General features: G+C 49.7%; 1 protein-coding gene across 2 annotated transcripts in view; it reads right to left on the bottom strand.

Annotated features, from left to right (window-relative positions):
• Positions 1–25,494, bottom strand: part of tmtc1 (transmembrane O-mannosyltransferase targeting cadherins 1) — a 229,031-nt gene that overhangs the window by 9,095 nt on the left and 194,442 nt on the right. For both annotated transcript variants that reach the window (XM_072484310.1, XM_072484311.1), the window contains 4 exons: positions 21,899–22,001; positions 19,889–20,024; positions 9,931–10,075; positions 6,118–6,255 (listed from right to left, as the gene is read on the bottom strand). In XM_072484310.1, the coding sequence (XP_072340411.1) occupies positions 6,118–6,255; positions 9,931–10,075; positions 19,889–20,024; positions 21,899–22,001 (522 nt within the window). The remainder of the gene's footprint in view (positions 1–6,117; positions 6,256–9,930; positions 10,076–19,888; positions 20,025–21,898; positions 22,002–25,494) is intronic.

Here is a 25,494-nt window from a genome sequence, read left to right as displayed (position 1 = left end):
GGAAAGGGAGCGCAGGAAGGAGGGGGCCTTACACAATGGGGGGCCAAGGATAAACGGGGGAAGCCGAGGTCAGCCAGAGTTTGCTGACTTCTGGGAGTAACATGGGGGGAGCAGTTACGCTAGAAAGGGATCTAGCGGAGGGGGGTGGTTAACTTGGTTGCTGCTGCTAAGGGAAAGGGGGAGCTGTTATGGGGCGGGGTGGGCGGGACGGGAGGACACCGTCAGGGGGACAAACGGGAGCGTGGGAATTGGGTGAGGAGCTGGTCTAAGAAAGGGGATGGCTAGTCGACATGGGGAGGGGGGGGGGGGGGGAAAGAGCCCCCCGACCCGGTTGATCACGTGGAATGTGAGAGGGCTGAATGGGCCGATTAAGAGGGCAAGGGTACTCGCGCACCTAAAGAAATTAAAGGCAGATGTGGTCATGCTACAGGAGACGCATCTGAAACTGGCGGATCAGGTCAGATTACGTAAAGGATGGGTGGGACAGGTATTTCATTCGGGCTTGGATGCAAAAAATAGAGGGGTGGCTATATTAGTGGGGAAACGGGTAGTATTTGAGGCGAGGACCATAGTAGCGGACAGTGGGGGTAGATACGTGATGGTGAGTGGCAGATTACAAGGGGAAGCGGTGGTTCTGGTGAACGTATATGCCCCGAACTTGGATGATGCAAACTTCATGAAGCGTATATTGGGGCGCATCCCGGACCTGGAGGCGGGAAAGTTGGTAATGGGGGGAGATTTCAACACGGTGCTGGACCCAGGGCTGGACCGGTCCAGGTCTAGGACCGGGAGGAGGCCGGCAGCGGCCAAGGTGCTTAAGGACTTCATGGAGCAGATGGGAGGAGTAGACCCCTGGAGATTCACTAGGCCCAGGAGTAGGGAGTTTTCCTTCTTCTCCCATGTCCACAAGATGTATTCTCGGATAGACTTCTTTGTCCTGGGAAGGGCACTGATCCCGAAGGTGACATCACACTAGGTATTCGGCCATAGCCATCTCGGACCATGCCCCACATTGGGTAGATCTGGAAGTAGGAGAGGAAAAGGAACGGCACCCACTCTGGAGATTAGATATGGGACTGTTGGCGGATGAGGGTGTGTGTAAGGGTGAGGGGATGTATCGAAAGGTACCTGGAGATTAACGATGATGGAGAGGTTCAGGTGGGAATGGTCTGGGAGGCACTGAAGGCGGTGGTCAGAGGGGAACTGATTTCCATAAAGGCCCATAAGAGGAAACAAGAGAGTAAAGAGAGGGAGCGATTGTTGAGAGAAATTTTGAGGGTGGATAGGCAATATGCAGAGGCTCCGGATGAGGGACTGTACAGGGAAAGACGAAGGTTGCATACGGAATTTGACTTGCTGACCACGGGCAGGGCAGAGGCACAATGGAGGAAGGCACAGGGAGTACAGTATGAGTACGGAGAGAAGGCGAGCCGGTTACTGGCCCAACAATTGAGGAAGAGAGGGGCGGCGAGGGAGATAGGTGGGGTGAGGGACGAGGAGGGTGAGATGGAACGGGGAGCAGAGAGGGTGAACGGGGTGTTTAAGGCATTTTATGAGAGGCTGTATAAGGCTCAACCCCCTGAAGGGAAGGAGGGAATGATGCACTTCCTGGATCAGCTGGAATTCCCGAAGGTCGAGGAGCAGGAGAGGACAGGATTGGGAGCACAAATTGAGGTGGAGGAGGTGGTAAAAGGGATTGGGAGCACGCAGGCAGGGAAGGCCCCGGGACCAGATGGGTTCCCGGTGGAATTTTATAGGAAATACATGGACCTACTAGCCCCGCTTCTGACGAGAACCGTTAACGAGGCCAGGGAAGGGGGGATGTTGCCCCCGACGATGTCGGAGGCGACAATATCGTTGCTCCTGAAGAGGGACAAAGACCCGCTGCAGTGCGGGTCTTACAGGCCTATCTCCCTTCTGAATGTAGATGCCAAGCTCTTGGCCAAGGTGATGGCGACGAGGATCGAGGATTATGTTCCAGGGGTGGTTCACGAGGATCAAACTGGGTTTGTTAAGGGGAGACAGTTGAACACTAATATACGGAGGCTGCTAGGTGTGATGATGATGTCCCCGCCGGAGGGAGAGGCGGAGATAGTGGTGGCGATGGACGCTGAGAAAGCATTTGATAGAGTGGAGTGGGATTACTTGTGGGAAGTGTTGAGGAGATTTGGATTTGGAGAGGGGTTTATTGGGTGGGTTCAGCTTTTATATAGGGTCCCGGTGGCAAGTGTGATCACAAACAGGCAGAGATCTGACTACTTCCGTCTATATAGAGGGACAAGACAGGGGTGTCCCCTGTCCCCGATGCTGTTTGCGTTGGCAATTGAGCCACTGGCCATAGCGCTGAGGGGCTCTAGGAAGTGGAGGGGAGTACTTAGGGGAGGAGAAGAGCACCGGATGTCATTATACGCGGATGATTTGTTGCTGTATGTCGCGGACCCAGTGGAGGGGATGCCCGAGATAATGCAGACACTCAGGGAGTTTGGGGAATTTTCGGGATATAAACTGAATATGGAGAAGAGTGAGCTGTTTGTGATGCACCCTGGGGAACAGAGCAGGGGAATAGATGATTTGCCGCTGAGGAGAGTAACAAGGGATTTTCGGTACCTAGGGATCCAGATAGCCAGGAACTGGGGAACCTTGCATAAGCTTAATTTAGGAAGATTGGTGGAGCAGATGGAAGAGGATTTTAGGAGATGGGACATGGTGCCCGTCACTGGCGGGCAGGGTGCAGGCGGTCAAAATGGTGGTCCTTCCGCGATTTCTTTTTGTGTTCCAGTGCCTCCCTGTGATGATTACCAAGGCTTTTTTCAAAAAAGTGGATAAGAGCGTTATGAGCTTTGTGTGGGCTGGGAAGACCCCTAGAGTGAAGAGGGGGTTTCTGCAGCGTAGCAGGGATAGGGGGGACTGGCACTGCCGAGCTTAAGTGACCGCCAATATATCAATGGTATGCAAGTGGATGGGGGAAGGGGAGGGAGCGGCGTGGAAAAGACTAGAGATGGCGTCCTGTAGGGGAACCTGCCTGCAAGCATTAGCGACGGCGCCTTTACCGTTCTCCCCGAAAAAGTACACCACAAGTCCGGTGGTGGTGGCAACTCTGAAAATTTGGGGGCAGTGGAGACGACATAAGGGAGTGACGGGTGCCTCAGTGTGGTCCCCGATAAGGAACAACCATAGGTTCGTCCCGGGAAGGATAGATGGAGGATTTAAATCTTGGCAGCGAGCAGGAATTGCGAAATTGAAGGACTTGTTCTTAGCCGGGACGTTCGCGAGTCTGGGAGCACTGACAGAAAAATATGGGTTGCCACCTGGGAATGCATTTCGCTATATGCAAGTGAGGGCAATTGTGAGGCAGCAGGTGAGGGAATTTCCGCAGCTCCCGGTGCAAGAGATCCAGGACAGAGTGATTTCGGGGGCATGGGTGGGTGATGGTAGGGTGTCAGATATATATAGGGAAATGAGAGATGAGGGGGAGACAATGGTAGAGGAGCTGAAGGGAAAATGAGAGGAGGAGCTGGGGGAAGAGATTGAGGAGGGGCTGTGGGCAGATGCCCTAAGTAGGGTAAACTCTTCGTCCTCGTGTGCCAGGCTCAGCCTGATACAATTCAAGGTTCTACACAGGGCGCATATGACAGGAGCAAGGCTGAGTAGATTTTCTGGAGTGGAGGATAGGTGCGGGAGATGCGCGGGAAGCCCGGCGAACCACACCCACATGTTTTGGTCATGTCCGGTATTGCATGGGTTCTGGGTGGGTGTGGCAGAAGTGATTTCAAAGGTGGTGGGAGTCCGGGTCGAACCAGGCTGGGGGTTGGCTATATTTGGGGTTGCAGATGAACCGGGAGTGCAGGAGGCGAGAGAGGCCGATGTTTTGGCCTTTGCGTCCCTAGTAGCCCGGTGAAGGATTCTACATATGTGGAAAGAAGCTAACCCCCGGGCGTGGAGGCCTGGATAAACGACATGGCAGGGTTTATAAAATTGGAGCGGATAAAGTACGCACTAAGAGGTTCGGCTCAAGGGTTCACCAGGCGGTGGCAACCGTTCCTTGACTACCTAGCAGAACGATAAGGGAAATGGAGAAGGTAGCAGCAGCAACCCGGGGGGGAGGGGGGGGAGGGGGGAGGGGAGGGCCCATGCGGACCCTCAGGGGTTTCCTATTGTTGTTTGTATATTAGTTATTTATACTGGCGTGTGGGACTTTATTGTCTTGGAGAGTTATTATTTTGTTGTTGGCAGTTGCCGTTTAGTTAATATATTATTTATTTGTTTAAAAAAAACGGTCATTATTATTTATATTGTTTTAAAGTTGTAAAAAGGGGAAAATTCTGTACTGTTCTTGTTTGACCGAAAAAAATTTGAAAATATATTTTTTTTAAAAAAGAACAGATACACATGTATGAACAGACACACACAGCGCAGGATTTACCAGCCTCGTTGCACCCAAACTGGTGCTGCGACGAGGGCGTTGAATCTTGTGAGAGGCCCCTCGCTAGATTCAACCGAACTTTGCGAGACGTCGTGAGATGGATCTCGCCCGAGCTGGTTGAGATCCAATGTTCAGGCAGGCATCGGGTTCCCGGCACCCAGGCACTAACGGCCTCCCCAGTGAGTTCTCGACCGGGCTCCATTTGACACTGGTCCACACAAACATGGACCAGGCATAATGGCACTTGGGGGGGGGGGGGGTGTCTCCCAAGCTATTGGAGACTGCTGGGCAGTCAGGGTCAGGGTAGAGTGGCAACCTTGCTCTCCCTATGGCACCTGTGCACCTTGGCACTGCCAGCCTGGTTCTTTCAGGTTGACATAGGGCACTGCCAAGGGTCAGGGCCTGAGGGGCTGGGGGGGGGGGGGATGTCGATGAAAGGGGGGTGAAGGAGGTATCAAGGCTGTGGGAGTGAAGAGTGGTATTAAGGGGCCTCATAAAGGTTATGGGGACGGTGGTGGGTGTCCTGAAAGGGGGGGGGAGAGGGTTGGGGGAGGCCTGAAAAGACGGAACCCCGAGTGACCCTATAGTGTGGGGTCCTCACTTGTGGGGGTGGGGGGGGGGGTGGGGCAGTGCCCATATATGTGGGGGGGAGGGGGGGGGATGACTTTGCCCATGGGTGGGCATTGTGAGGGACCCTCCAGCTCAATTGGAGATCAGGGCACCCTTTCAAAATGGATACATTGACAGGGTGGGTAGAATGGGAGGAGGCTCATGCTGAGCTTAAACACCAGCCCAATGGCCATAATTTTATGCTATGGTGAGTACTGAGGTGGTGGTGCTGGGGGGGGGGGGGGATGGAGGGGGTGAAATTGAATGGAGGAGTTTCCCTCCGGATTTGGGTCCTTCCTGACCTGGTAGTGATTTTACGCTGGGGCGAGAAGGGCCTCAAGGCAGGAAGCCCATACTTTATTCACTTACGGCCTTTACCCACCCAGCTTTGGATGACACTTCAGGGGAGAAATAAACAAAGTTCGGTCTCAGGCGGGAAGGGTGGGGGCAAGGGGCTCCATCAGAAACCACCTTTTGACAGGGCTGGGGGCGTCCTCGCCATATGACCCAGTGACCTCCAGACTTCCCTCCCCCACCACGCCTAGCCCTCAAGACTCTTGGAGCCTCCTACCGCTCCCCCCCCCCCCCCAACCCCACCCCCCCTCACCCCCTCCCCATCACCATCACCACCACCTCGACATGCCCCAGACATTCCCTACCCTCCCTCCCTGGGACTCCTGCACTTCCCTGTCCACCAGTTCCCGAGACTTTGTCCCAGGTAGTGGAATATCTTCCGGCCACTGCAACACTGTGCCAGGAGGGACTGGAGAGCTGCCGGACAATCAGCTCTCCAAGGCGGGACTGACTCCAGAGTGAGCGCAGAAGTCCCACTCATACCAATCAACACTCGTTCGAGCGTAAATTAGCAACGGGGCTGCTGGAGTGGCTGGGGATGTGACCCCCACTGACACCGGATAGCGGGGCTCCTGAAAAATTCAGATCAATGTAAATTTTATGTAAAATGCAGGATCACATTTTGTTTCCCGAAGAGACCGTTGCAATAGTTGTTCACCTCATTCATAAGCTGGTGAGCAGGTGTTTGCTACAATACTCTCGGGGATCTTTTAATAAGGATTGGCCCTTACCTCTTTGTGGTTGCCCCTTTTGCTGTAAATAACAGACAAAAGGCGTTGACATTCCAGGCAGTCACTCCTTTCATTCGCTACTTGATTAATGAGTCTCTCAGCTTCTCTGACTCTGCCAGCCACGGACAGCACTTGGGCCTAGCAACCAAGAGGAGTAGACTTGATGGATTTGATTTATTATTGTCACATGTATTAGTATACACTGAAAAGTATTGTTTCTTGCATGCTGTACAAACAATGCATCCGTACATAGGGAAGGAAGAAGACACTGCAGAATATAATGTTACAGTTAGAGCAAGGTGTAGAGAAAAGATCAACTTAATACGAGGTAGGTCCATTCAAAAGTCTGATGGCAGTAGGGAAGATGCTGTTCTTGAGTCGGTTGGTACGTGACTCAAACTTTGGTATCTTTTTCCTGACGGAAGAAGGTGGAAGAGAGTATGTCCGGGGTGCGTGGGGTCCTTAATTATGCTGGCTGCCTTTCCGAGGCAGTGGGAATTATAGATAAGAGTCAATGGATGGGAGGCTGGTTTGCGTGATGGACTGAGCTACATTCACGGTCTTTTGTAGTTTCCTGCGGTCTTGGGCAGAGCAGGCTCCATACCAAGCTGTGATACAACCAGATAGAATGCTTTCTATGGTGCATCTGTAGAAGTTGGTGAGAGCCGTAGCTGACATGCCAAATTTCCTTAGTCTTCTGAGCAAGTAGAGTCGTTGGTGAGTGTTCTTAACTTACAGTGTCGACATGGGGGGACCAGGACAGGCTGTTGGTGATCTGGACACCTAAAAACTTGAAGCTCTCGACCATTTCTACTTTATTCCCATTGATGTAGACAGGGGCGGGAGTTAATGTGCAACATTCCTGTCTTGGAGAACAGGAAAAGAAAATCTCCAGCAGGCCAGGGTCTTTGGTGAACCCAGGCGGCAACTATTCGCCCTGGGAGACGCCTCTGCTCAGGACTAAACATTGCACAACACACACACTTGGTATAACTTCTAGATAAAAGCAAGCCTCGCGTTTACGTTTAATTTAGATTTTTAAATTAGGAGGTTTTCGCCCCCCTTTATAACTAGTAAAATAATATGGGGTGGTTGACTAATGACAGAAATCAACCTGTATCAATTCTTCTACAGGAGACCCAGACATGACGTGAAGAAAACCCCCAACGATGGAGAGCTTTGGTACCTTCAGATCCAAAGTCGCCAGTTGCCTGCTCGCGTATGGCATGATCTCATTGCATGTTTCAAATTATTCACATGAGGGATCCCAGAATCGTATTTGATGAAAGAAATCTACTTCCTGCTTCTGTCGTCTCCCTCAGGAGCCATTTCGCAGCTTGACCACTCCATCTCAAATGGGCCCCATTTCCACTTGGTATAAGTGGATCGGTTTTGAATGAGTTAAAATCTCAACCAGTGTTTCCCCAGATTGGTCCTCAATTTACCCCTCTGTCGATCGCAGACTGCGTCTCCTTGGGTTTTATACTACAAAGCTGCATCATGATCGACATCTTATTCCTTTAGACTTGCAAAAATAGCAAAGTGTCACCACTCATCCTTCTGTTTTTCAGTGAGAATATATTCTACTTATAGAATTGCTCCACACAGGCTAATCTTGCCATCCCATCAATCATTCTGGTTGTTCTGTATCTGTTCACTAGCTGCAATATCCTTTTTTGTACCATGGTGCCCAGGACAGCGTGGTCGCACAGTGGTTAGCACAGTTGCTTCACAGGGTCCCAGGTTCAATTCCCAGCTTGGGTCACTGTCTGTGCGGAGTTTGCATGTTCTCCCCATGCGTGGGTTTCCTCCGGGTGCTCTGGTTTCCACCCACAGTCCAAAGGTGTGCAGGTTAGGTGGATTGACCATGCTAAATTGCCCTTAGTGTCCAAAAAAGATTAGGTGGGGTTACTGGGTTACGGCGATAGGGTGGAGGTGTGGGCTTAAGTGGGGTGCTCTTTCAACAGGGCCGGTGCAGACTCGATGGGCCGAAGGGCCTCCTTCTGCACTGTAAAGTCTATGATTCTATGATAGTTCCATGTGCAGTCGCATCAATGATTTACAAAATGACAGGATTACAGAATTATTTCAACTCGTCTATTGACTTCTTTTTAAAAGGTTCCATCATCAGGGTTGCTTTATTAACTACAGTCATCGTCAGTCGGGACCCCAAATCCACACACATTATTTTCTTTCCAAGAGAGTTTTGGTCCCTTCTGGGAGGTTTGATCCCCGTGTGAGGCATTTTGCATTTATCTCCACTGAATTCCCAGCTGCTATCTCCCTCTGTCCAATTCCAGAATCCCTCCCAATCCCATCCAGCTATGGTCATCACGTTTGCCGGTCATGTTTGATTGAGTTCAGGTTTTCTCATCTGTCCCTTTGAGGTTTTGCTGCTGAGTTTTGTTGCTGTTTGATGAAGTTGAACTGGGCGCAAATCAAAAAAGGCGCAATGTCCAAAGTAAGACTCAATCAGCATTGGGCAGTGGCTGAAGCCTGGCATGGGAAGCAGGAAATGCCACCATTTTGTACTGAGTGGTTGTCCCTTGGTCCAGTTATTGGACAGTCAGAGGGCGCATTGACTTTGATCTTTGGTGGTATTGCTCATGGTTCTTGAGAACAGGAGCTGACAGAAAGAGGAGTTACGGATTCATAGAATTGAGTGAGTATTAATCAGTTAATGGGGCTGGACGGTTGAGGGGGTAGTGAATAGGTTGGGGCACACAACTGAGGAAGTAAAGTTGTGAGACTTGGGGTAACGGCAAGAGAGGAGTCAGTGAGGCGTCAGGAGAGGTAGAGAATATGAGAGCAGGCGAAGACCTGAGGGGGAGGTGGGAATTAAGACCATGACTTGGGCAGGCCAAGTGACCATTTATAATAATCTTTATTATTGTCACAAGTCGGCTTACATTAACACGGCAATCAAGTTACTGTGAAAAGCCCCTAGTCGCCACATTCCGGCGCCTGTTCGGGTACACTGAGGGAAACTTCAGAATGTCCAATTCACCTAACAAGCACATCTTTCGGGACTTGTGGGAGGAAACCGGAGCACCTGGAGGAAACCCACGCAGACACAGGTAGAATGTGCAGACTCTGCACAGACAGTGACCCAAGCGGGAATCGAAACCGTGACCCTGGCACTATGAAGCAACAGTGCTGATATTGAGTTACTAGAGTGTGATTAATAGTACATAGAACGAGGATAGTGAGTTTGGAGCAAGGATGGTTGAAGGGTAGGAGATGCAAATTAAGCTGTTGAGGGGGTAAAGGGGAGAATGAGTGGGTGGAAGGGAGGCAGAGGTACTTTGGAGGGGTGAGTTTTTCAGAGCTGGGCATTAAGGTGCAGTGGGCATTGTAGAGTGAGGGGAGGAGTAATAAGTTTAGGTGGATTGGCCATGATAAATTGCCCCTTGGTGTCAAAAAGGGTAGGTGGGGTTACTGGGTTACTGGATAGGGTGGAGGTGTGGGCTTAAGTAAGGTGCTCTTTCCACAGGCTGGTGCAGACTCGATGGGCCGAATGGCCTCCTTCTGCACTGTAAATTCTACAATTCTATGATTTTCCCTCAAACAACATACCTGGGTAGGTATGATGCAACTAAATAATTATAATCTTTTCAGTTTCTGACCATCAACAAGCACAGGTCACGTTAATTAAGATCTTAATACAGCATGGATTCTGGAAATCTGAGATTAAAAACAGAAAACGCTGGATGTTCTCAGCACGTCTGGCAGCATCTGTGGAGAGTGAAATAGAGTCAACGTCTCAGGCCAACGACCCTTAACATTTCAAGTTTCCTTCAGCTGTGTACATACCACCGCCAGTTGTAGTTCGCTGTTTGCGGGCTGCATTGTGATGGCCTCTTTGTAGATGCGCAGGGCCTCGTCGTACCTCCCAGTGTTGTAGAAAAGAGCCCCCAGGGGAGACAGAACTTCCACCGTCCTGGTTACCTCAAGTGCTCTGCAAACAGTAACAACAGAACATGTTTAACAAGTAGACAAACTCTCTGATACGTCCCTTTTATCTGAGGCACCGATCTCTGGATTACAGTCTGTAGATGCGAGAGAAAAGCACAGTAAGCTGCCAATATGGCCAACTCCCAGGTCCGCCCCAGTGTTCAAGGGTCAAACAGTTCAAGTGGTTCTTATTACGGGAGTCACTGTGAGGCAATGGGAATAGCCAGTTCAACCACTGCCGATTTGGGGCCTAACATTGATGGACATGAGTGTTCGGAACATCATTCGCCACATCGAAAGAGTCCATTTTTTCCAAATGCTCTTAATTGAAAGATTTCTGATGAGGAAAACTGGAGTCCAATCAGCCTTTTTCCTGCTTAATTCAAAGAGAAATGGTCAGCAAGCGAGGCAATAGCTAAGGAGAGAGCAGACAGAATTAACCTCCGGGGTAGAGGCCCATCATCCAAACTGGAGAGATGACAGCATTTAAAAAGGAATGGGAACAGGGTAAGGGCAGCACGGTAGCACAGTGGTTAGGACAGTTGCTTCACAGCTCCAGGGTCCCAGGTTCGATTCCCGGCTTGGATCACTGCCTGTGCGGAGTCTGCACGTTCTCCCAGTGTCCGCGTGGGTTTCCTCCGGGTGCTCCGGTTTCCTCCCACAGTCCAAAGATGTTCAGGTTAGGCGGATTGGCCATGATAAATTGCCCTCAGCTAAGGCGGGGTTACTGGTTTACGGGGATAGGGAGGCGGGGGCTTAAGCGGGGTGCTCTTTCCAAGAGCTAGTGCAGACTCGATGGGCCGAATGGCCTCCTTCTGTACTGTAAATTCTATGATGAATTCTATGATAAGGGGTGAGGTAAACGAGCACACACAAAGGACAAGGAGACAACCAAAGACTGAGGGAGGCCCTTCTCACCGGCGGGATCTTCTGGTCCGGTCAAAGGTGACCCCTTCTGTGGCGGATTAGCTGGTGGCGGGGCGGGGAAGCCAGGCAAAACGCCACAGGCATCGGTGGGGGTGAGGTGGTGGGGGTGAGGTAGTGGGGGAGGGGTTGGAAAATCCTGTCCATCGACCAGAAAAAGCGAGTGCGAAGACATCTCAAACAGGATGGGGGCAGACAGGAAAAGGTTATTGTATCGCACCTTTCACAAACACAGATATCCCAAAGCACTTCACATCCACAGAAGAACTTCTGAAATGTAGTCACTGCTGTAATGCAGCCAATTTCACACAGCACATCACACAAAGAGCAATGTGAGAATCACCAGACAACCATTTTTTACCATGTTGATTGCGGGATAAATATTGGCCAGAACTACAGGCGATAACGGCATTGTTCACACTGCGAAGGTTGCCGTGGGATCTTTTCTGTCCCTGGAGATGACTGGTGGGGCCTCAGTTTGATGTCCCGTCAAAAAGATGAGGGAGGGTAGCATTCCCTCACAGAGCAATTTATTCTACACTTTCACACTTTACGCCTCTTATGATGATTTCATTTCTGTCATTCAACTGTCTTCAATTCTCCACTTAAGCTGTGTGTGTGTGACAGTGTGTGATCTGACCGCGCATGGTGAACAAGCACATGGTGAGCAAGTGTGCAGTTTAACGTCTGCGCGGGGAGTTTAGCATCGGCGGGGGGAGTTTAGTGGCTGCGGGGGGAGTTTAGCATCGGCGGGGGGAGTTTAGTGGCTGCGTGGGGAGTTTAGCGGATGCAGGGGCAGTTTATTGTCTGCGCGGGGAGTTTATTGTCAGCGCGGGGAATTTAGCGTCTGCGGGGAGAGTTTAGTGTCGGCGGGGGAGTTTAGCGGCTGCGGGGAGAGTTTAGTGTCAGCGGGGGGAGTTTAGCGGCTGCGTGGGGAGTTCAGTGGATGCAGGGGCAGTTTATTGTCTGCGCGGGGAGCTGAGCGTCGGCGGGGGGAGTTTAGCGTCGGCGGGGGGAGTTTAGCGTCGGCGGGGGGAGTTTAGCGTCGGCGGGGGGAGTTTAGCGTCGGCAGGGGGAGTTTAGTGTCGGCGAGGGGAGTTTAGCGGCTGCGTGGGGAGTTTAGCGGATGCAGGGGCAGGTTATTGTCTGCGCGGGGAGTTTAGCGTCAGCGGGGGGAGTTTAGCGTCGGCGAGGGGAGTTTAGCGTCGGCGAGGGGAGTTTAGCGTCGGCGGGGGGAGTTTAGTGTCGGCGAGGGGAGTTTAGCGTCGGCGGGGGGAGTTTAGCGTCGGCGGGGGGAGTTTAGCGTCAGCGGGGGGAGTTTAGCGTCGGCGGGGGGAGTTTAGTGTCGGCGGGGGGAGTTTAGTGTCGGCGAGGGGAGTTTAGCGGATGCGTGGGGAGTTTAGCGGATGCAGGGGCAGGTTATTGTCTGCGCGGGGAGTTTATCGTCAGCGCGGGGAATTTAGCGTCGGCGGGGGGAGTTTAGTGGATGCAGGGGCAGGTTATTGTCTGCGCGGGGAGTTTAGCGTCAGCACGGGGAGTTTAGCGGATGCAGGGGCAGTTTATTGTCTGCGGGGAGAGTTTAGCATTAGCGCGGGGAGTTTAGTGTCTGTGCATTTAGTGTTGTGCACGGAGTTTGTGCGAGCGTGGGCGAGCATATGATAAGTGTGTGGGGTGCGTTTGATGGGCATGTGAGGTGAGCATGATGTAGGCATGTGGAGAGTGCGTGGCAGATGAGCGGGTTATGTGCTATGATCACACGGTGGGTGTGGTGAACCTGTGGTGGGTGTGGAGTGTTTAGTTCCTTTCGTTATTGCTGTTCACTTGCCATTTCTTCCTAACCTGTGGGAGGGTGCCCACCTGATCTTTAGTGTCTGCGCGGGGAGTTTAGTGTCTGCGCGGGGAGTTTAGTGTCTGCGTGGGGAGTTTAGTGTCTGCGCGGGGAGTTTAGTGTCTGCGCGGGGAGTTTAGTGTCTGCGCGGGGAGTTTAGTGTCTGCGCGGGGCGTTTAGTGTCTGTGCGGGGAGTTTAGTGTCTGCGCGGGGAGTTTAGTGTCTGCGCGAGGAGTTTAGTGTCTGTGCGGGGAGTTTAGTGTCTGCGCGGGGAGTTTAGTGTCTGCGCGGGGAGTTTAGTGTCTGCGCGGGGAGTTTAGTGTCTGTGCGGGGAGTTTAGTGTCTGCGCGGGGAGTTTAGTGTTCCCCAGTTGCTGACCGACCTGCCCAGTTTTTCCAGAACTTTTATTTGCTTCAGTTTTCCAGCAATTGCAGCATTTGTATTGATCTGTTTTCCTGCTCGTTTCTCTTCCCACATGTCAGGATAAACCCAGAGGGAGTTGTCTAAACCAACACCCCTTCAAAACAGTACTATTAATTTTTCCAGATTTATCCATTGCTGTTTTTCTCTTAAATCTCTCTCATTTCCTTCCTCTCTCTCCCGTGCCGCCACACCCAAGTACCTTGGCCAACTGGATGTTTATACTTTGATAAAGAGTGCCTGCTGTGCGGTCTGATCCTGTCTTCTCTCTGAGCTTGGGCCCTGGCCAGTATTATCCCTGCAGCAGTGCACCAAGGCGATCGTAGCAGCCCTATCAATTCCCTGACGGAGGTCAGTAAAGCCTGCACAGGTCAGAGGTCTGAGGCTGTAACTTTTCTGGCCTGTTGGCGCCACAGAGAGAGAGGGAGTGGGGCCCGTTGTGCTTCTTAAAAATTACACTGTGGTTAATAAAGTGGAACTCATTACCAGGCGCTACCCCAAAGAGAAATGGAATGGGTAACGCCCTTCCAAGTAACTCCTTTTGGAAAGAATTGGATAAATATATAGTTACGAAGGGCGACACGGTGGCATAGTGGTTAACATTACTGCCTCACAGCGCCAGGGACTCAAATTCGATTCTGACCTTGGGCAGCACGGCAGCACAGTGGTTAGCACAGTTGGTTCACAGCTCCAGGGTCTCAGGTTCGATTTCCGGCTTGGGTCACTGTCTGTGTGGAGTCTGCAAGTTCTTCCCGTGTCTGCGTGGGTTTCCTCCGGGTGCTCCGGTTTCCTCCCACAGTCCAAAGATGTGTGGGTTAGGTGGATTGGCCATGATAAATTGCCCTTAAGTGTCCAAAAAGGTTAGGTGGGGTTACGGGGATAGGGTGGAGGTGCGGGTATAGGGTGGAGGTCTGGGCTTGGGTAGGGTGCTATTTCCAAGGGCCGGTGCAGACTCGATGGGGCTGAATGGTCTCCTTCTGCACTGTAAATTCTATGAGTCTATGATTATCTTTGCGGAGTTTGCACTTTCTCGCCATATCTGCATGGGTTTTCTCCGGGTGCTCCGGTTTCCTCCCACAATCCAAAGATGTGCAGGTTAGGTGGATTGGCCATGCTAAAATTGCCCTTTATTGTCCAAAAATTGCCCTTAGATTGCCTGTGAGCATGAGTACGCCTTTGCTTGATGTGGTGCAATGCCCCCTCGAGCTATAAAGCCCCTGCCGACAGACTAGCGACCTGTTCCAGGAATAATTAGCTACAGAAATCGATGAAAGACTGACCTATGCGCCATCGGGGGCAGAAAAGTAGAGAGGGAGGAAGAGAGAGAGAGCGATAGATACGAATGGAATTGAGTTCTGTACACAGATGGAGACAATGGAGTTGCATGTGAGACCGGTGCTCCATTGGTGAGGAGCACTAGGGAACCAGGCCACGGTAGACTGGCCCTAGAATTTGAACGAGGCTCCCTAATGGGGTTCCTTACTGCTGTTCGAGAATGGGAAGGAACTCTGCTTAATTTTGTCTTCAAAGATTAAAAGGGTCAGACTAAGTCAATAAGCATCATGGAGGTAGAGAAGCAGAATTGTGTCAGTGTTGGACAAATACAAAAACTTACTGGGTTTTGACTAACACTTCCGACCAAGTACAGTCGCTACTCAAACACTTGCCTTATATTTATACCACATGATGGGTTGAAGTGTTTAACAGAAACACACACTGGTTGAGTGTCAGTGTATGGAAGGTATCCCAGATTCTGTCAGGTTTGCTGGCAATGTTGTTGAAAGGAACCTTTCCATTTTCTGTCAACGATTGTTTGAGTTTTGGGTGGTGTTCCATTTTCCTTCTTTGTTTTAGAGCTTTCTTACCTCGGGCTCTCTCACGATGTCCTATTAATAATAATAATCGCTTATTTTCACAAGTAGGCTTCAATGAAGTTACTGTGAAAAGCCCCTAGTCGCCACATTCCGGCGCCTGTTCGGGGAGGCCGGTACGGGAATTGAACCCGCGCTGCTGTCTTGCTCTGCATTACAAGCCAGCTGCCTTAGCCCACTGTGCTGCAGCTGCACAGGCTGAAAATGGCTCCGTCAGTAAATGAGGCACCTGGACCACTAGGTCCCTGGTTCAAGTCCTCGTCCACACCACGTGCAGTTGAGCTGAGCCGTGCTGGTTTCTCGCTGGGGAATGCTAACCACCTAACTGAATATGCTCAGCCTGAGAATTATTCTCATCAATCTTTTCCGCAACTCTCTAATGCCCGTCACGAGTGTGGTGGCCAGAATTGGAGTAAATATTCCAGTTGGGGCCAAACCAAAATAAATTATAAAAACAGGAGTAGGCCATTCAGCCCCTCGAGCCTGTCCCGCCATTCAATGACATTGGATTGGATTGGATTTGTTTACTGTCACGTGTACCGAGGTACAGTGAAAAGTATTTTTCTGCGAGCAGCTCAACAGATCATTAAGTACATGGGAAGAAAAGGGAATAAAAGAAAATACATAATAGGGCAACACAACATATACAATGTAACTACAAAAGCACCGGCATCGGATGAAGCATACAGGGTGTAGTGTTAATGAGGTCAGTCCATAAGAGGGTCATTTAGGAGTCTGGTGACAGTGGGGAAGAAGCTGTTTTTGAGTCTGTTTGTGCGTGTTCTCAGACTTCTGTGTCTCCTGCCCGATGGAAGAAGTACATCATGGCTGATCTGTGGCCTAACTCCATATATCTGCCATTGGACCATATTCTTTAATATTTTTGCTTCACAAAAATCTATCTATCTTGGATTTAAATTGAACAACTGTTGTAGCTTCACCTGCTGTTTGTGGGAAAGAGTTCTAAACCTCTACCAATCTTAAAGTGAAGAAGGAACATCCTAGCATCTCTCCCGAACGGTCCGGCCCTAATCTTTGGACCATGTCCCCTAGTTTTACAATCTCCAACCATTGGACATAGTTTATCTTTATCTATCCTGTCTTTCCCTGTTAATTTTTTCATAGATTTTCATAGAATTTACAGTGCAGAAGGAGGCCATTTGGCCCATCGAGTCTGCACCGGCTCTTGGAAAGAGCACCCTACCCAAGGTCAACACCTCCACCCTATCCCCATAACCCAGTAACCCCACCCAACACTAAGGGCAATTTTGGACACTAAGGGCAATTTAGCATGGCCAATCCACCTAACCTGCACATCTTTGGACTGTGGGAGGAAACCGGAGCACCCGGAGGAAACCCACGCACACACGGGGAGGATGTGCAGACTCCGCACAGACAGTGACCCAAGCCGGAATCGAACCTGGGACCCTGGAGCTGTGAAGCAATTATGCTAACCACTATGCTACCGTGCTGCCCCTCTTAAATACTTCGATACCTCTTAATCTCTTAAATACTTTGATAGATCACTCCTTAAACTTCTAAATTCTAGCGGAAACAGGTGAAACTTGAGTAATCTCTCTGCGTAACTTAACCCCTGTACTCCAGGTATCACTTTTGTAAACTTAGGTTGCACTACCTCCAAAGCCAATGTGTGGTGCCCAGAACCTCTCACAGCACTACAATTGGGGTCATAGCTGCAGCATAACTTTTCTCTGTACGGATGCTGAGTGACCTGTGGTGAATTTCCAACATTTTTAATGTTTCAGGGCTCGGAGTTTCTGGGCACTTGGCCCTCAGAGTTCCTGGTAGGAGGCCTCCTCCGTGAGGCTTTACTGTACTTCAATTTTGGGTTCCAGTTACCAGAGGTGCAATCGCCCAGCTAATTCTGGGCTTTCCGCAAAAACAAGTCACATTCATCCAGGCAAGGGAGGTTCGTGGAACACTTTGCACCTCAGGCTTTTGTAACAGACACTCCAGGTCAGGGTTAGATTCAGAGTTGAGCTCTCTCCGCCTTGATGCCAGGCCTCACCTCAGCCTCACTGCCGACCCCCGCTAGCCTCAGGTCAGATCCCTGCGTGACAATCCTCTATGAGAAGAACACCAGCGCCCTCGATAGAATTTGCATTTATCTAGCACCTTCCGTGACCTCAAAATATTGATTTACATCCAATTAGGGCGGCACGGTAGCACAGTGGTTAGCACAATTGCTTCACAGCTCCAGGGTCCCAGGTTCGTTTCCCGGCTTGGGTCACTGTCTGTGCGGAGTCTGCACGTTCTCCCAGTGTGTGCGTGGGTTTCCTCCGGGTGCTCCGGTTTCCTCCCACAGTCCAAAGATGTGCAGGTTAGGTGGATTGGCCATGTTAAATTGCCCTTAGTGTCCAAAATTGCCCTCAGTGTTGGGTGGGGTTACAGGGTTATGGGGATAGCGTGTGGGCTTGGGTAGGGTGCTCTTTCAAAGAGACGGTGCAGACTCGATGGGCTGAATGGCCTCCTTCTGCACTGTAAATTCTATGATTCTATGAAGTACATTCGAACTGTAGCCAGGTGTGCAATCTAAAAATTTCTGCACCAATTTGCACATGGTAAATTCCCATAAACAGCAATAATGATGAGATGATCCGTTTGTTAGTGATGTTGGTTGAGGAATAAATACGGCCACCAGAGAGAACACCCCAAGTTCTCTTTTGAATTGTGCTGTGGGAGAGGGCAGACAGAGGATGGGATTTTCCAGCCCCGCCCACCACTTCCAGTCCCCCCAAAAGTCAATGGGCCTTTGGCCGACCCGTTGCATCCTCTGCGGTGGGAGGGTCTAACCACAACAGGGTCAGAAATCCAGGCCAGAGTTTTGGTCTAACATCTCACTCACTAGATCACTAATTTCGTGCCCCATTTCCATTTCCCACAACCCAGTCTCTTCCGCCAAATGACAATTTAGTGCCAATTAAGGGGCAGACTTGTGCCATGGCCCTCGATCCCTCCCCCCCAGAGGCTGTTCAAATTTCACACCTGACCCTTAACCCCAACCAACACGGGGAGATCTTTCACCCCACCCTCTGATCCGAAGCAAAGTAAACAGACTTGTATTTACGAATGAGAGGGGCCATATTGTTGGCGAGGACTGTGTGAAACAGACTGGTAAACTCGAGGAGATACTTGTTAGGAAGGAAGATGTGTTGGGCATTTTGAAAAACTTGAGGGTCGACAAGTCCCCCGGGCCTAACGGGATATATCCAAGGATTTTATGGGAAGCAAGAGATGAAATTGCAGAGCCATTGGCAATGATCTTTTCGTCGTCACTGTCAACAGGGATGGTACCAGGGGATTGGAGAGTGGTGAATGTCGTGCCCCTGTTCAAAAAAGGGAATAGGGATAACCCTGGGAATTACAGGCCAGTTAGTCTGCATTCGGTGGTAGGCAAAGTAATGGAAAGGGTACTGAGGGATAGGATTTCTGAGCACATGGAAAGACTCTGCTTGATTAGGGATAGTCAGCACAGATTTGTGAGGGGAGGTCTTGCCTCACAAGTCTTATTGAATTCTTTGAGGAGGTGACCAAGCACGTGGATGAAGGTAAAGCAGTGGATGTAGTGTACATGGATTTTAGCAAGGCATTTGATAAGGTTCCCCATGGTAAGCTAATGCAGAAAGTAAGGAGGCATGGGATAGTGGGAAATTTGGCCAGTTGGATAACGAACTGGCTAACCGATAGAAGTCAGAGAGTGGTGGTGGATGGCAAATATTCAGCCTGGAGCCCAGTTACCAGTGGCGTACCGCATGGATCAGTTCTGGGTCCTCTGCTGTTTATAATTTTCATTAATGACTTGGATGAGGGAGTTGAAGGGTGAGTCAGTAAATTTGCAGATGATACGAAGATTGGTGGAGTTGTGGATAGTGATGCAGAGCTGGGCTGAGAAGTGGTAGATGGAGTTTAACCCTGAAAAGTGTGAGGTTGTCCATTTTGGAAGGACAAATATGAATGCGGAATACAGGGTTCTTGGCAATGTGGAGGAGCAGAGAGATCTTGGCATCTATGTTCATAGATCTTTGAAAGTTGCCACTCAAGTGGATAGAGCTGTGAAGAAGGTGTGTGGTGTGCTAGCGTTCATTAGCAGAGGGATTGAATTTAAGAGCCGTGAGGTGATGATGCAGCTGTACAAAACTTTGGTAAGGCCACATTTGGAGTACTGTGTGCAGTTCTGGTCACCTCATTTTAGGAAGGATGTGGAAGCTTTGGAAAAGGTGCAAAGGAGATTTACCAGGATGTTGCCTGGAATGGATAGTAGGTTCTCATTAGAACGGAGAAGGATGAGGGGCGACCTGATAGAGGTTTATAAGATGATCAGGGGAATAGATAGAGTAGACAGTCAGAGACTTTCCCCCCGGGTGGGACAAACCATTACAAGGGGACATAAATTTAAGGTGAATGGTGGAAGATATAGGAGGGATATCAGAGGTAGGTTCTTTACCCAGAGAGTAGTGGGGGCATGGAATGCACTGCCTGTGGAAGTAGTTGAGTTGGCAACATTAGGGACCTTCAAGCGGCTATTGGATAGGTACATGGATTACGGTAGAATGATGGCGTGTAGATTAATTTGTTCTTAATCTGGGACAAAAGTTCGGCACAACATCGTGGGCCGAAGTGCCTGTTCTGTGCTGTCTTTTCTATGTTCCAGACCACACAAAATGAAACGTTGATGAAAAGCCGATTCACAAGACCAAATGGACAAAATTCATTGCGGAGTTTCACCAAATTCACAGCCTCTTGGCACACTTACCGTTTGTACCAGGTTTCGGCCTGCTTGTTCTTGTTAGCCGAACGCAGCAGTCGACCAAGATTCACCATGGCAACGTAATGCTTGGGGTTCAGCTGAATGGCGTGCAGGTAATGAGCCGAGGCTCCGTTCGCATCTCCTGCAAAAGTCAACAAATTCCAAAGATCAGTAGAGCGGCAAAGACAAGTTGCTCTGACTGGGCAACGGGCTGCAGAGGCTGGATTGTTAGGTATGTTCGAGGTGGAGATAGATTTTTAATCAGTAAAGGAATCAAGGGTATGGGGATAAAGCAGAAATGTGGAGTTGAGGATTATCACATCAGATCAGTCACGATCTCATGGAATAGACAAATGACAAATAATACAGCACAGGAACAAGCCCTTCTGCCCTCCAAACCTGTACCAGTCATGATACCACCCTTGGCCAAAACGCTCAGCACTTCCTAGTGCCGTATCCCTCTATATCCATGTAATGTGGGAGTCGAATGGCCTACTTCTGCGCCTACCTCTTATGGTTTTATGGGGAGGGTGGAGGAAGCAAAGTCGGTAGCGACCGGCAATACGGAACTGGATCCATACTCGAAAAAGACCAAAAAAAAGAAGTTTGCGAAGGGGAAAGAGCAAGGGGATCATGACTTGTCAGACAACTTTTTCAAAGGCACAATGAGCTGGATGACACCTATCTGTGCTGACCACTGATGCAATGCAGCCAAGCTCTTTTGGAGTAGGATTAATATCCTTCAGAAAATCAACAACCTGAAAAATGTTCGCTGTTTTTCCCTCCACAGTTGCTGCCAGAGCTGCTGAGGCGTTTTCCAGGAGATGATGGATGTTGCGGGAGATTTGCAATACTTCTCGAGCTGAATGCCAATCTGGCATTGCCAAGGACCGGCAACAGATCGGTCACAGGGACCTCTGGTTCAGTTTGTGGCCATTCTCCCAGCCCAAAGGATTGCACCCTACAGACTCACATGTACCAGCAGAGCGCTGAATTTGACTTAACGATCACAGGTTCTTTGCTCAATGAATTCTTCGTTACTGTTGGGTCACTGGGGGAGGCGGGGGAGGGGAGGGAAGGCACGGTGGCACAGTGGTTAACACTGATGCCTCACAACGCAGGGACCTGGGTTCGATTCCAACCTTGGGTGACTGTCTGTGTGGAGTTTGCACTTTCTCCCCGTGTGTGCGTGGGTTTCTTCCGGGTGCTCCGGTTTCCTCCTGCAGTCCAAAGATGTGCAGGTTAGGTGGATTGGCCATGATAAATTGGCCCTAGATAGGATTACGGGGATTGTGTGGGGTTTGAGCCTAAGTAGGGGACTTTTTCAGAGGTTCGGTGCAGACCCGATGGGCTGAATGGCCTCCTTCTGCACTGTAACGATTCTATGATTCTAAGAGAATTGGTTGCCAAATCTACCCGGGACACACACTCATTTCCAAGTGGCATGTCTGAGACAGGAGCATTCACTCAAGGATCTGGTAGCAGGTTGCCGACCTCTCCCCTCAGGTACATGTCGCAAGAGTTAATAAAGGAGAAAGTAGGAAGTAGAAAGTCATGCCTTTCAACACTTGGATCTGGGTTCAAATTCAAGCCCAGGCCAGCGGGATGAAAGTTTCCCTATCTTTTGGCAGGAAGGGTCGAATATGACATGGTTTTGTGGCCAATGTCAAACTGACATCAAGTTGACATGGGCCCTCTGCCCAAAAATGCCTCCAATTAGCATCAACGGGACAACCGTACTCAAGGATTACGGATGTGGAAATTGGAACATCAACACTCTGGCGCAGTAAACACCATTCTCTAGAAGGTATGACCAAGGCAGTGTTGGGATAGAGGAGCGAGAGCTTTCAAAAGACATTCATTCTCCAGTTTCCCACAGACAGAATGGAAACCCAGGTAAGATACTGAAGCCGGGCCTCAAGGACAGTACTCCTGCATTTGCCGAATGAGTGAAGACAAGTCCAGACGACAGTATGTAGTTCATAAGTGTCAGATAATAATGCTTCCCTTGCTTACCTCGGTCAACTAGGAAGACGCCATAGTTATTGTGGAGGTCGGAGTTCTCAGGACAGTGTTCAATGCCGCTCACATATATATCATCAGCCTCTCCGAATCGCTCCTTTGAAAAGATAGGGATGGGGTGTGTGAAGATAGTCTATTATTTTATAAGCCTTAACATGGGAAATTCGTACTCTTGATCCCATTGAAAGAGCACCAGATAGCTAATGAGGATAAGATTGGATGTGACTGCGCAATGATGCACTTTCACAGACTTCATTTGTGAATACAAAAAAGATTTATTAATAAGAAAATAGCAACCATGTAGCTGCAGTTGGCTCCGTGCATGTCTCCTGCCTAAGAGGACTCCACCCCCGGGGTGATTACCCACTCCTGAGTCCCAATTGGACTCCCAAGTCAAGTGACCCTTACTCTGCTGTGTTGCCCTTAAAGGAACAAGCACCACAGACTGTGACCACCCTTGTGATGAAATAGCTCCAATAGGCTGTAACCTCAAAAAAAAAAGAGCTCCAATTTCGCTATGTCCTTGCTGTGTGGGAGAAACTGCCAAATCTAGTCACAGATTAAGTTTCGGAATCTAGCCAAGCTCACTACACATGAGACCCATACAACCCAGACTCACAAACTTCGGCTGGACATATTCCTTGAGATGTCATCATATGACCTCCCTCCTCTGACCGACCCGCGTCCCCCCCACCTCCCTCCCCCACATTCTTGGCAATGAACAAGCACCATTTTATTGAAAACCCTATCATCTTTCTCGCAGGATTCTCAAAGCAGTATCCTGGGGATTTAATGTTTAATTTCTTGGAAATCCCAGACTAATCTTGGAGGATTGCCAATCCTCCTCCAGCCGCCTCTCGTACGAACATGCATCCTCTATGTCAAGTTAGATTCAAAAGGGCCCTACAGCCTAATAACCGCTGTTGTTGTTAATGAGATTCTTGAATTTGATGGCTGGAATTTGAAAACCATCCATCAGTAGATTATACTCTCCCTCCAACTTGGGGATGGGGGTCATAGAATTTACAGTGCAGAAGGCCATTCGGCCCATCGGGTCTGCACCAGTCCTTGGAAAGAGTACCCTACTTAAGCCCATACTTCCACCCTATCCCCATAACCCAGTAACCCCACCAACTCTTTTGGACACTAAGGGCAATTTATCATGGCCAATGCACCTAACCTGCACATCTTTGGACTGTGGGAGGAAACCGGCGCACCCGGAGGAAACCCACGCAGACAGTGATCCAAGCCGGGAAACGAACCTTGGACCCTGGAACTGTGAAGCAACTGAGCAACTGTGCTAACCATTGTGCTGTTGTGTTGCCCACGAGGGGGATGGGGCGGGCAAAGAGTCACCAAATGGCAAACCCATGAGCACCGAGACTAATTATGGTGGGCTCGCCTGAGATCAGCACAGACTGGGAATGTGATGTGAGATCTTCCAATTAATTGTATCGTCCAACACCGCCCACACCCCCAACTCCCGCTCCTTCTTTCTTAACCTCCTGCAGCCCTAAACCACAAAAGAACTCTGTGCTCCTCCAATTCCAGTCTCTAATGCATTCTTCAATTTCCTGCATCTACCAGTGGCAACCATGACTTGAGCTACCTTCCCCCCAAATCTCTCCTATTTCACTCTCTTTCTCCTCGTTTGAAAATGTTCCTTTTGCTCATATCTTTGACCAAGCTTGTGGTCCTGGTGTTACTTCTTTTAGTATGGTGCTAACATTTATCTGACTACACGCCTCTGAATGCCTATTCTAACAAAGGTGTTATAAAAATGTAAATTGTTGTCTGGTTCAGTACAGCACCAATGGTGTATTACCCCATTTGGCCAATAGGTGGAGCCATGGTCCATATTCTTGGCATAAACTATCTGAACGGCCAGGAGTCTAAAAGTCTCAGACATTGCAAAGCTGCCCTTTTGGGTTAACATTGAATCTGCTTCCGCCCTTTGAGGCAACACAAATCACAAGCGTAATAGTCGCTGCAGATCAAAAGGTTAGCTGGTTCTGTGATCAATTATTTTAATATATGCCCTCTGATTATATACCCAGCAGTCCCTGGATTTCTCCTTATTTAATCTATCAAAACGCCACATAATTTTAAACAACTCCAGTTTTAAACCTCCAGTTAACCTTCTCTGTTTGAATGAAAGCGATCCCAGCCTCTCCACAAATAAATAGTGGTGCCAGCATTCGAGCACTCCACTAAAATGCTGCTCTCAAGGGGAAAACAACAGACTTCAGTCAGCAGCACTCAACCCCAAGGACCTCACTGAGTACTACAAAACATCAAATTTACCTGGGGCTGGGGCCTGTTGGGTATGTGTTCAAAAACACTGTAACTTAAAGGGCCATGCACGATGTTTAAATGCATATTCCACTGACTTGTCTCATGGGTTGTTGATTCTAACTCATCTTCCATAGAATCCCTACCGTGCAGAAGGAGCCCATTCAGCCCATCGAGTCTGCACCGACCCTCCAAAAGAGCGCTCTACCTCGTCCCACTCCCCTGCCCTATCCCCATATCCTTGCACATTGATCAAGGCCAATCCACCTAACCGGCACATCTTTGGACACTGAGGGGTGATTTATCATGGCCAATCCACCCAACCTGCACGTCTTTGGACTGTGGGAGCAAAGCGGAGCACCCAGAGGAAACCCACGCAGACACGGGGAGAACATGCAGACTCCGCACAGCCACCCGAGGTCAGAATTGGACCCTGGACCCTGGTGCTGTGAGGCAGCAGACACAGGGAGAAAGTGCAAACTCCACACAGACAGTCACCCGAGGTCGGAATTGAACCCGGGTCCCTGGCGCTGTGAGACAGCAGGGCTGCTGGTTCTGGTTTAGGATTTAGCCACTGAAATAACCCTTCCCAAATCTCCAGGCTCACAAAGTTTAGATGGGAAAACAGCCAATCTTGGTACCGATTTCTCCAAGTGATGGAGCGCAGTCTGTAAAAAAAATGGCATGTGGTTGACCCACATTATGTGGGTGTTGGACTTCACTGACGTACACAAATAATTTAGTGTCAGTGCATCGCACGTCATTGAGAGCGTGGTTTGCTGTAACTCCAGGGTAAGATCACACTAAACACACACTCGCACACTGAAATACATTTATATATCCACAACAGCTAGGTTATTGAGGCAGGTCGACAGGAGCCAATGGGCTATCTGCAGATTGCCAGTATAGGTGTGCCATGCGGTAAATCTTTCTGGGCTCGTATCTTTGGAGCCACTGAAGAAGTGTTTCATCTTGATGACTCAAAAGGCAAATAGACACCCTGCAAACAAAAGCCACTATATTTTTCATGGCATAGTCAAAAGGACTTTAAATGGCCACAAATAAGTGTAAACTGCTGCTCTGAAACAGCATAAAGGCTCTTGGAGTATCTCCTGGAGGGATCGACCTTTGGAAAGTTCTTCCGGGTTGCACAAAGAGAACAAACATCCTAAATTTAATTAGAACCAATTAGACAATATGTTGCGAGAACTTAAGTTATTTTTTTCTCCAATGAATGAACTGAGAGAGTCACACTCATTATAGCCTGATTTCTGCTCTGTGGGATCTATCCTCCAACA

The sequence above is a fragment of the Scyliorhinus torazame genome, chromosome 19, assembly GCF_047496885.1.
Source record: "Scyliorhinus torazame isolate Kashiwa2021f chromosome 19, sScyTor2.1, whole genome shotgun sequence".
Classification (NCBI taxonomy): domain Eukaryota; kingdom Metazoa; phylum Chordata; class Chondrichthyes; order Carcharhiniformes; family Scyliorhinidae; genus Scyliorhinus; species Scyliorhinus torazame.
Note: the sequence above shows the minus strand (reverse complement) of the source record. Positions and strands in the feature narration are given on the sequence as shown.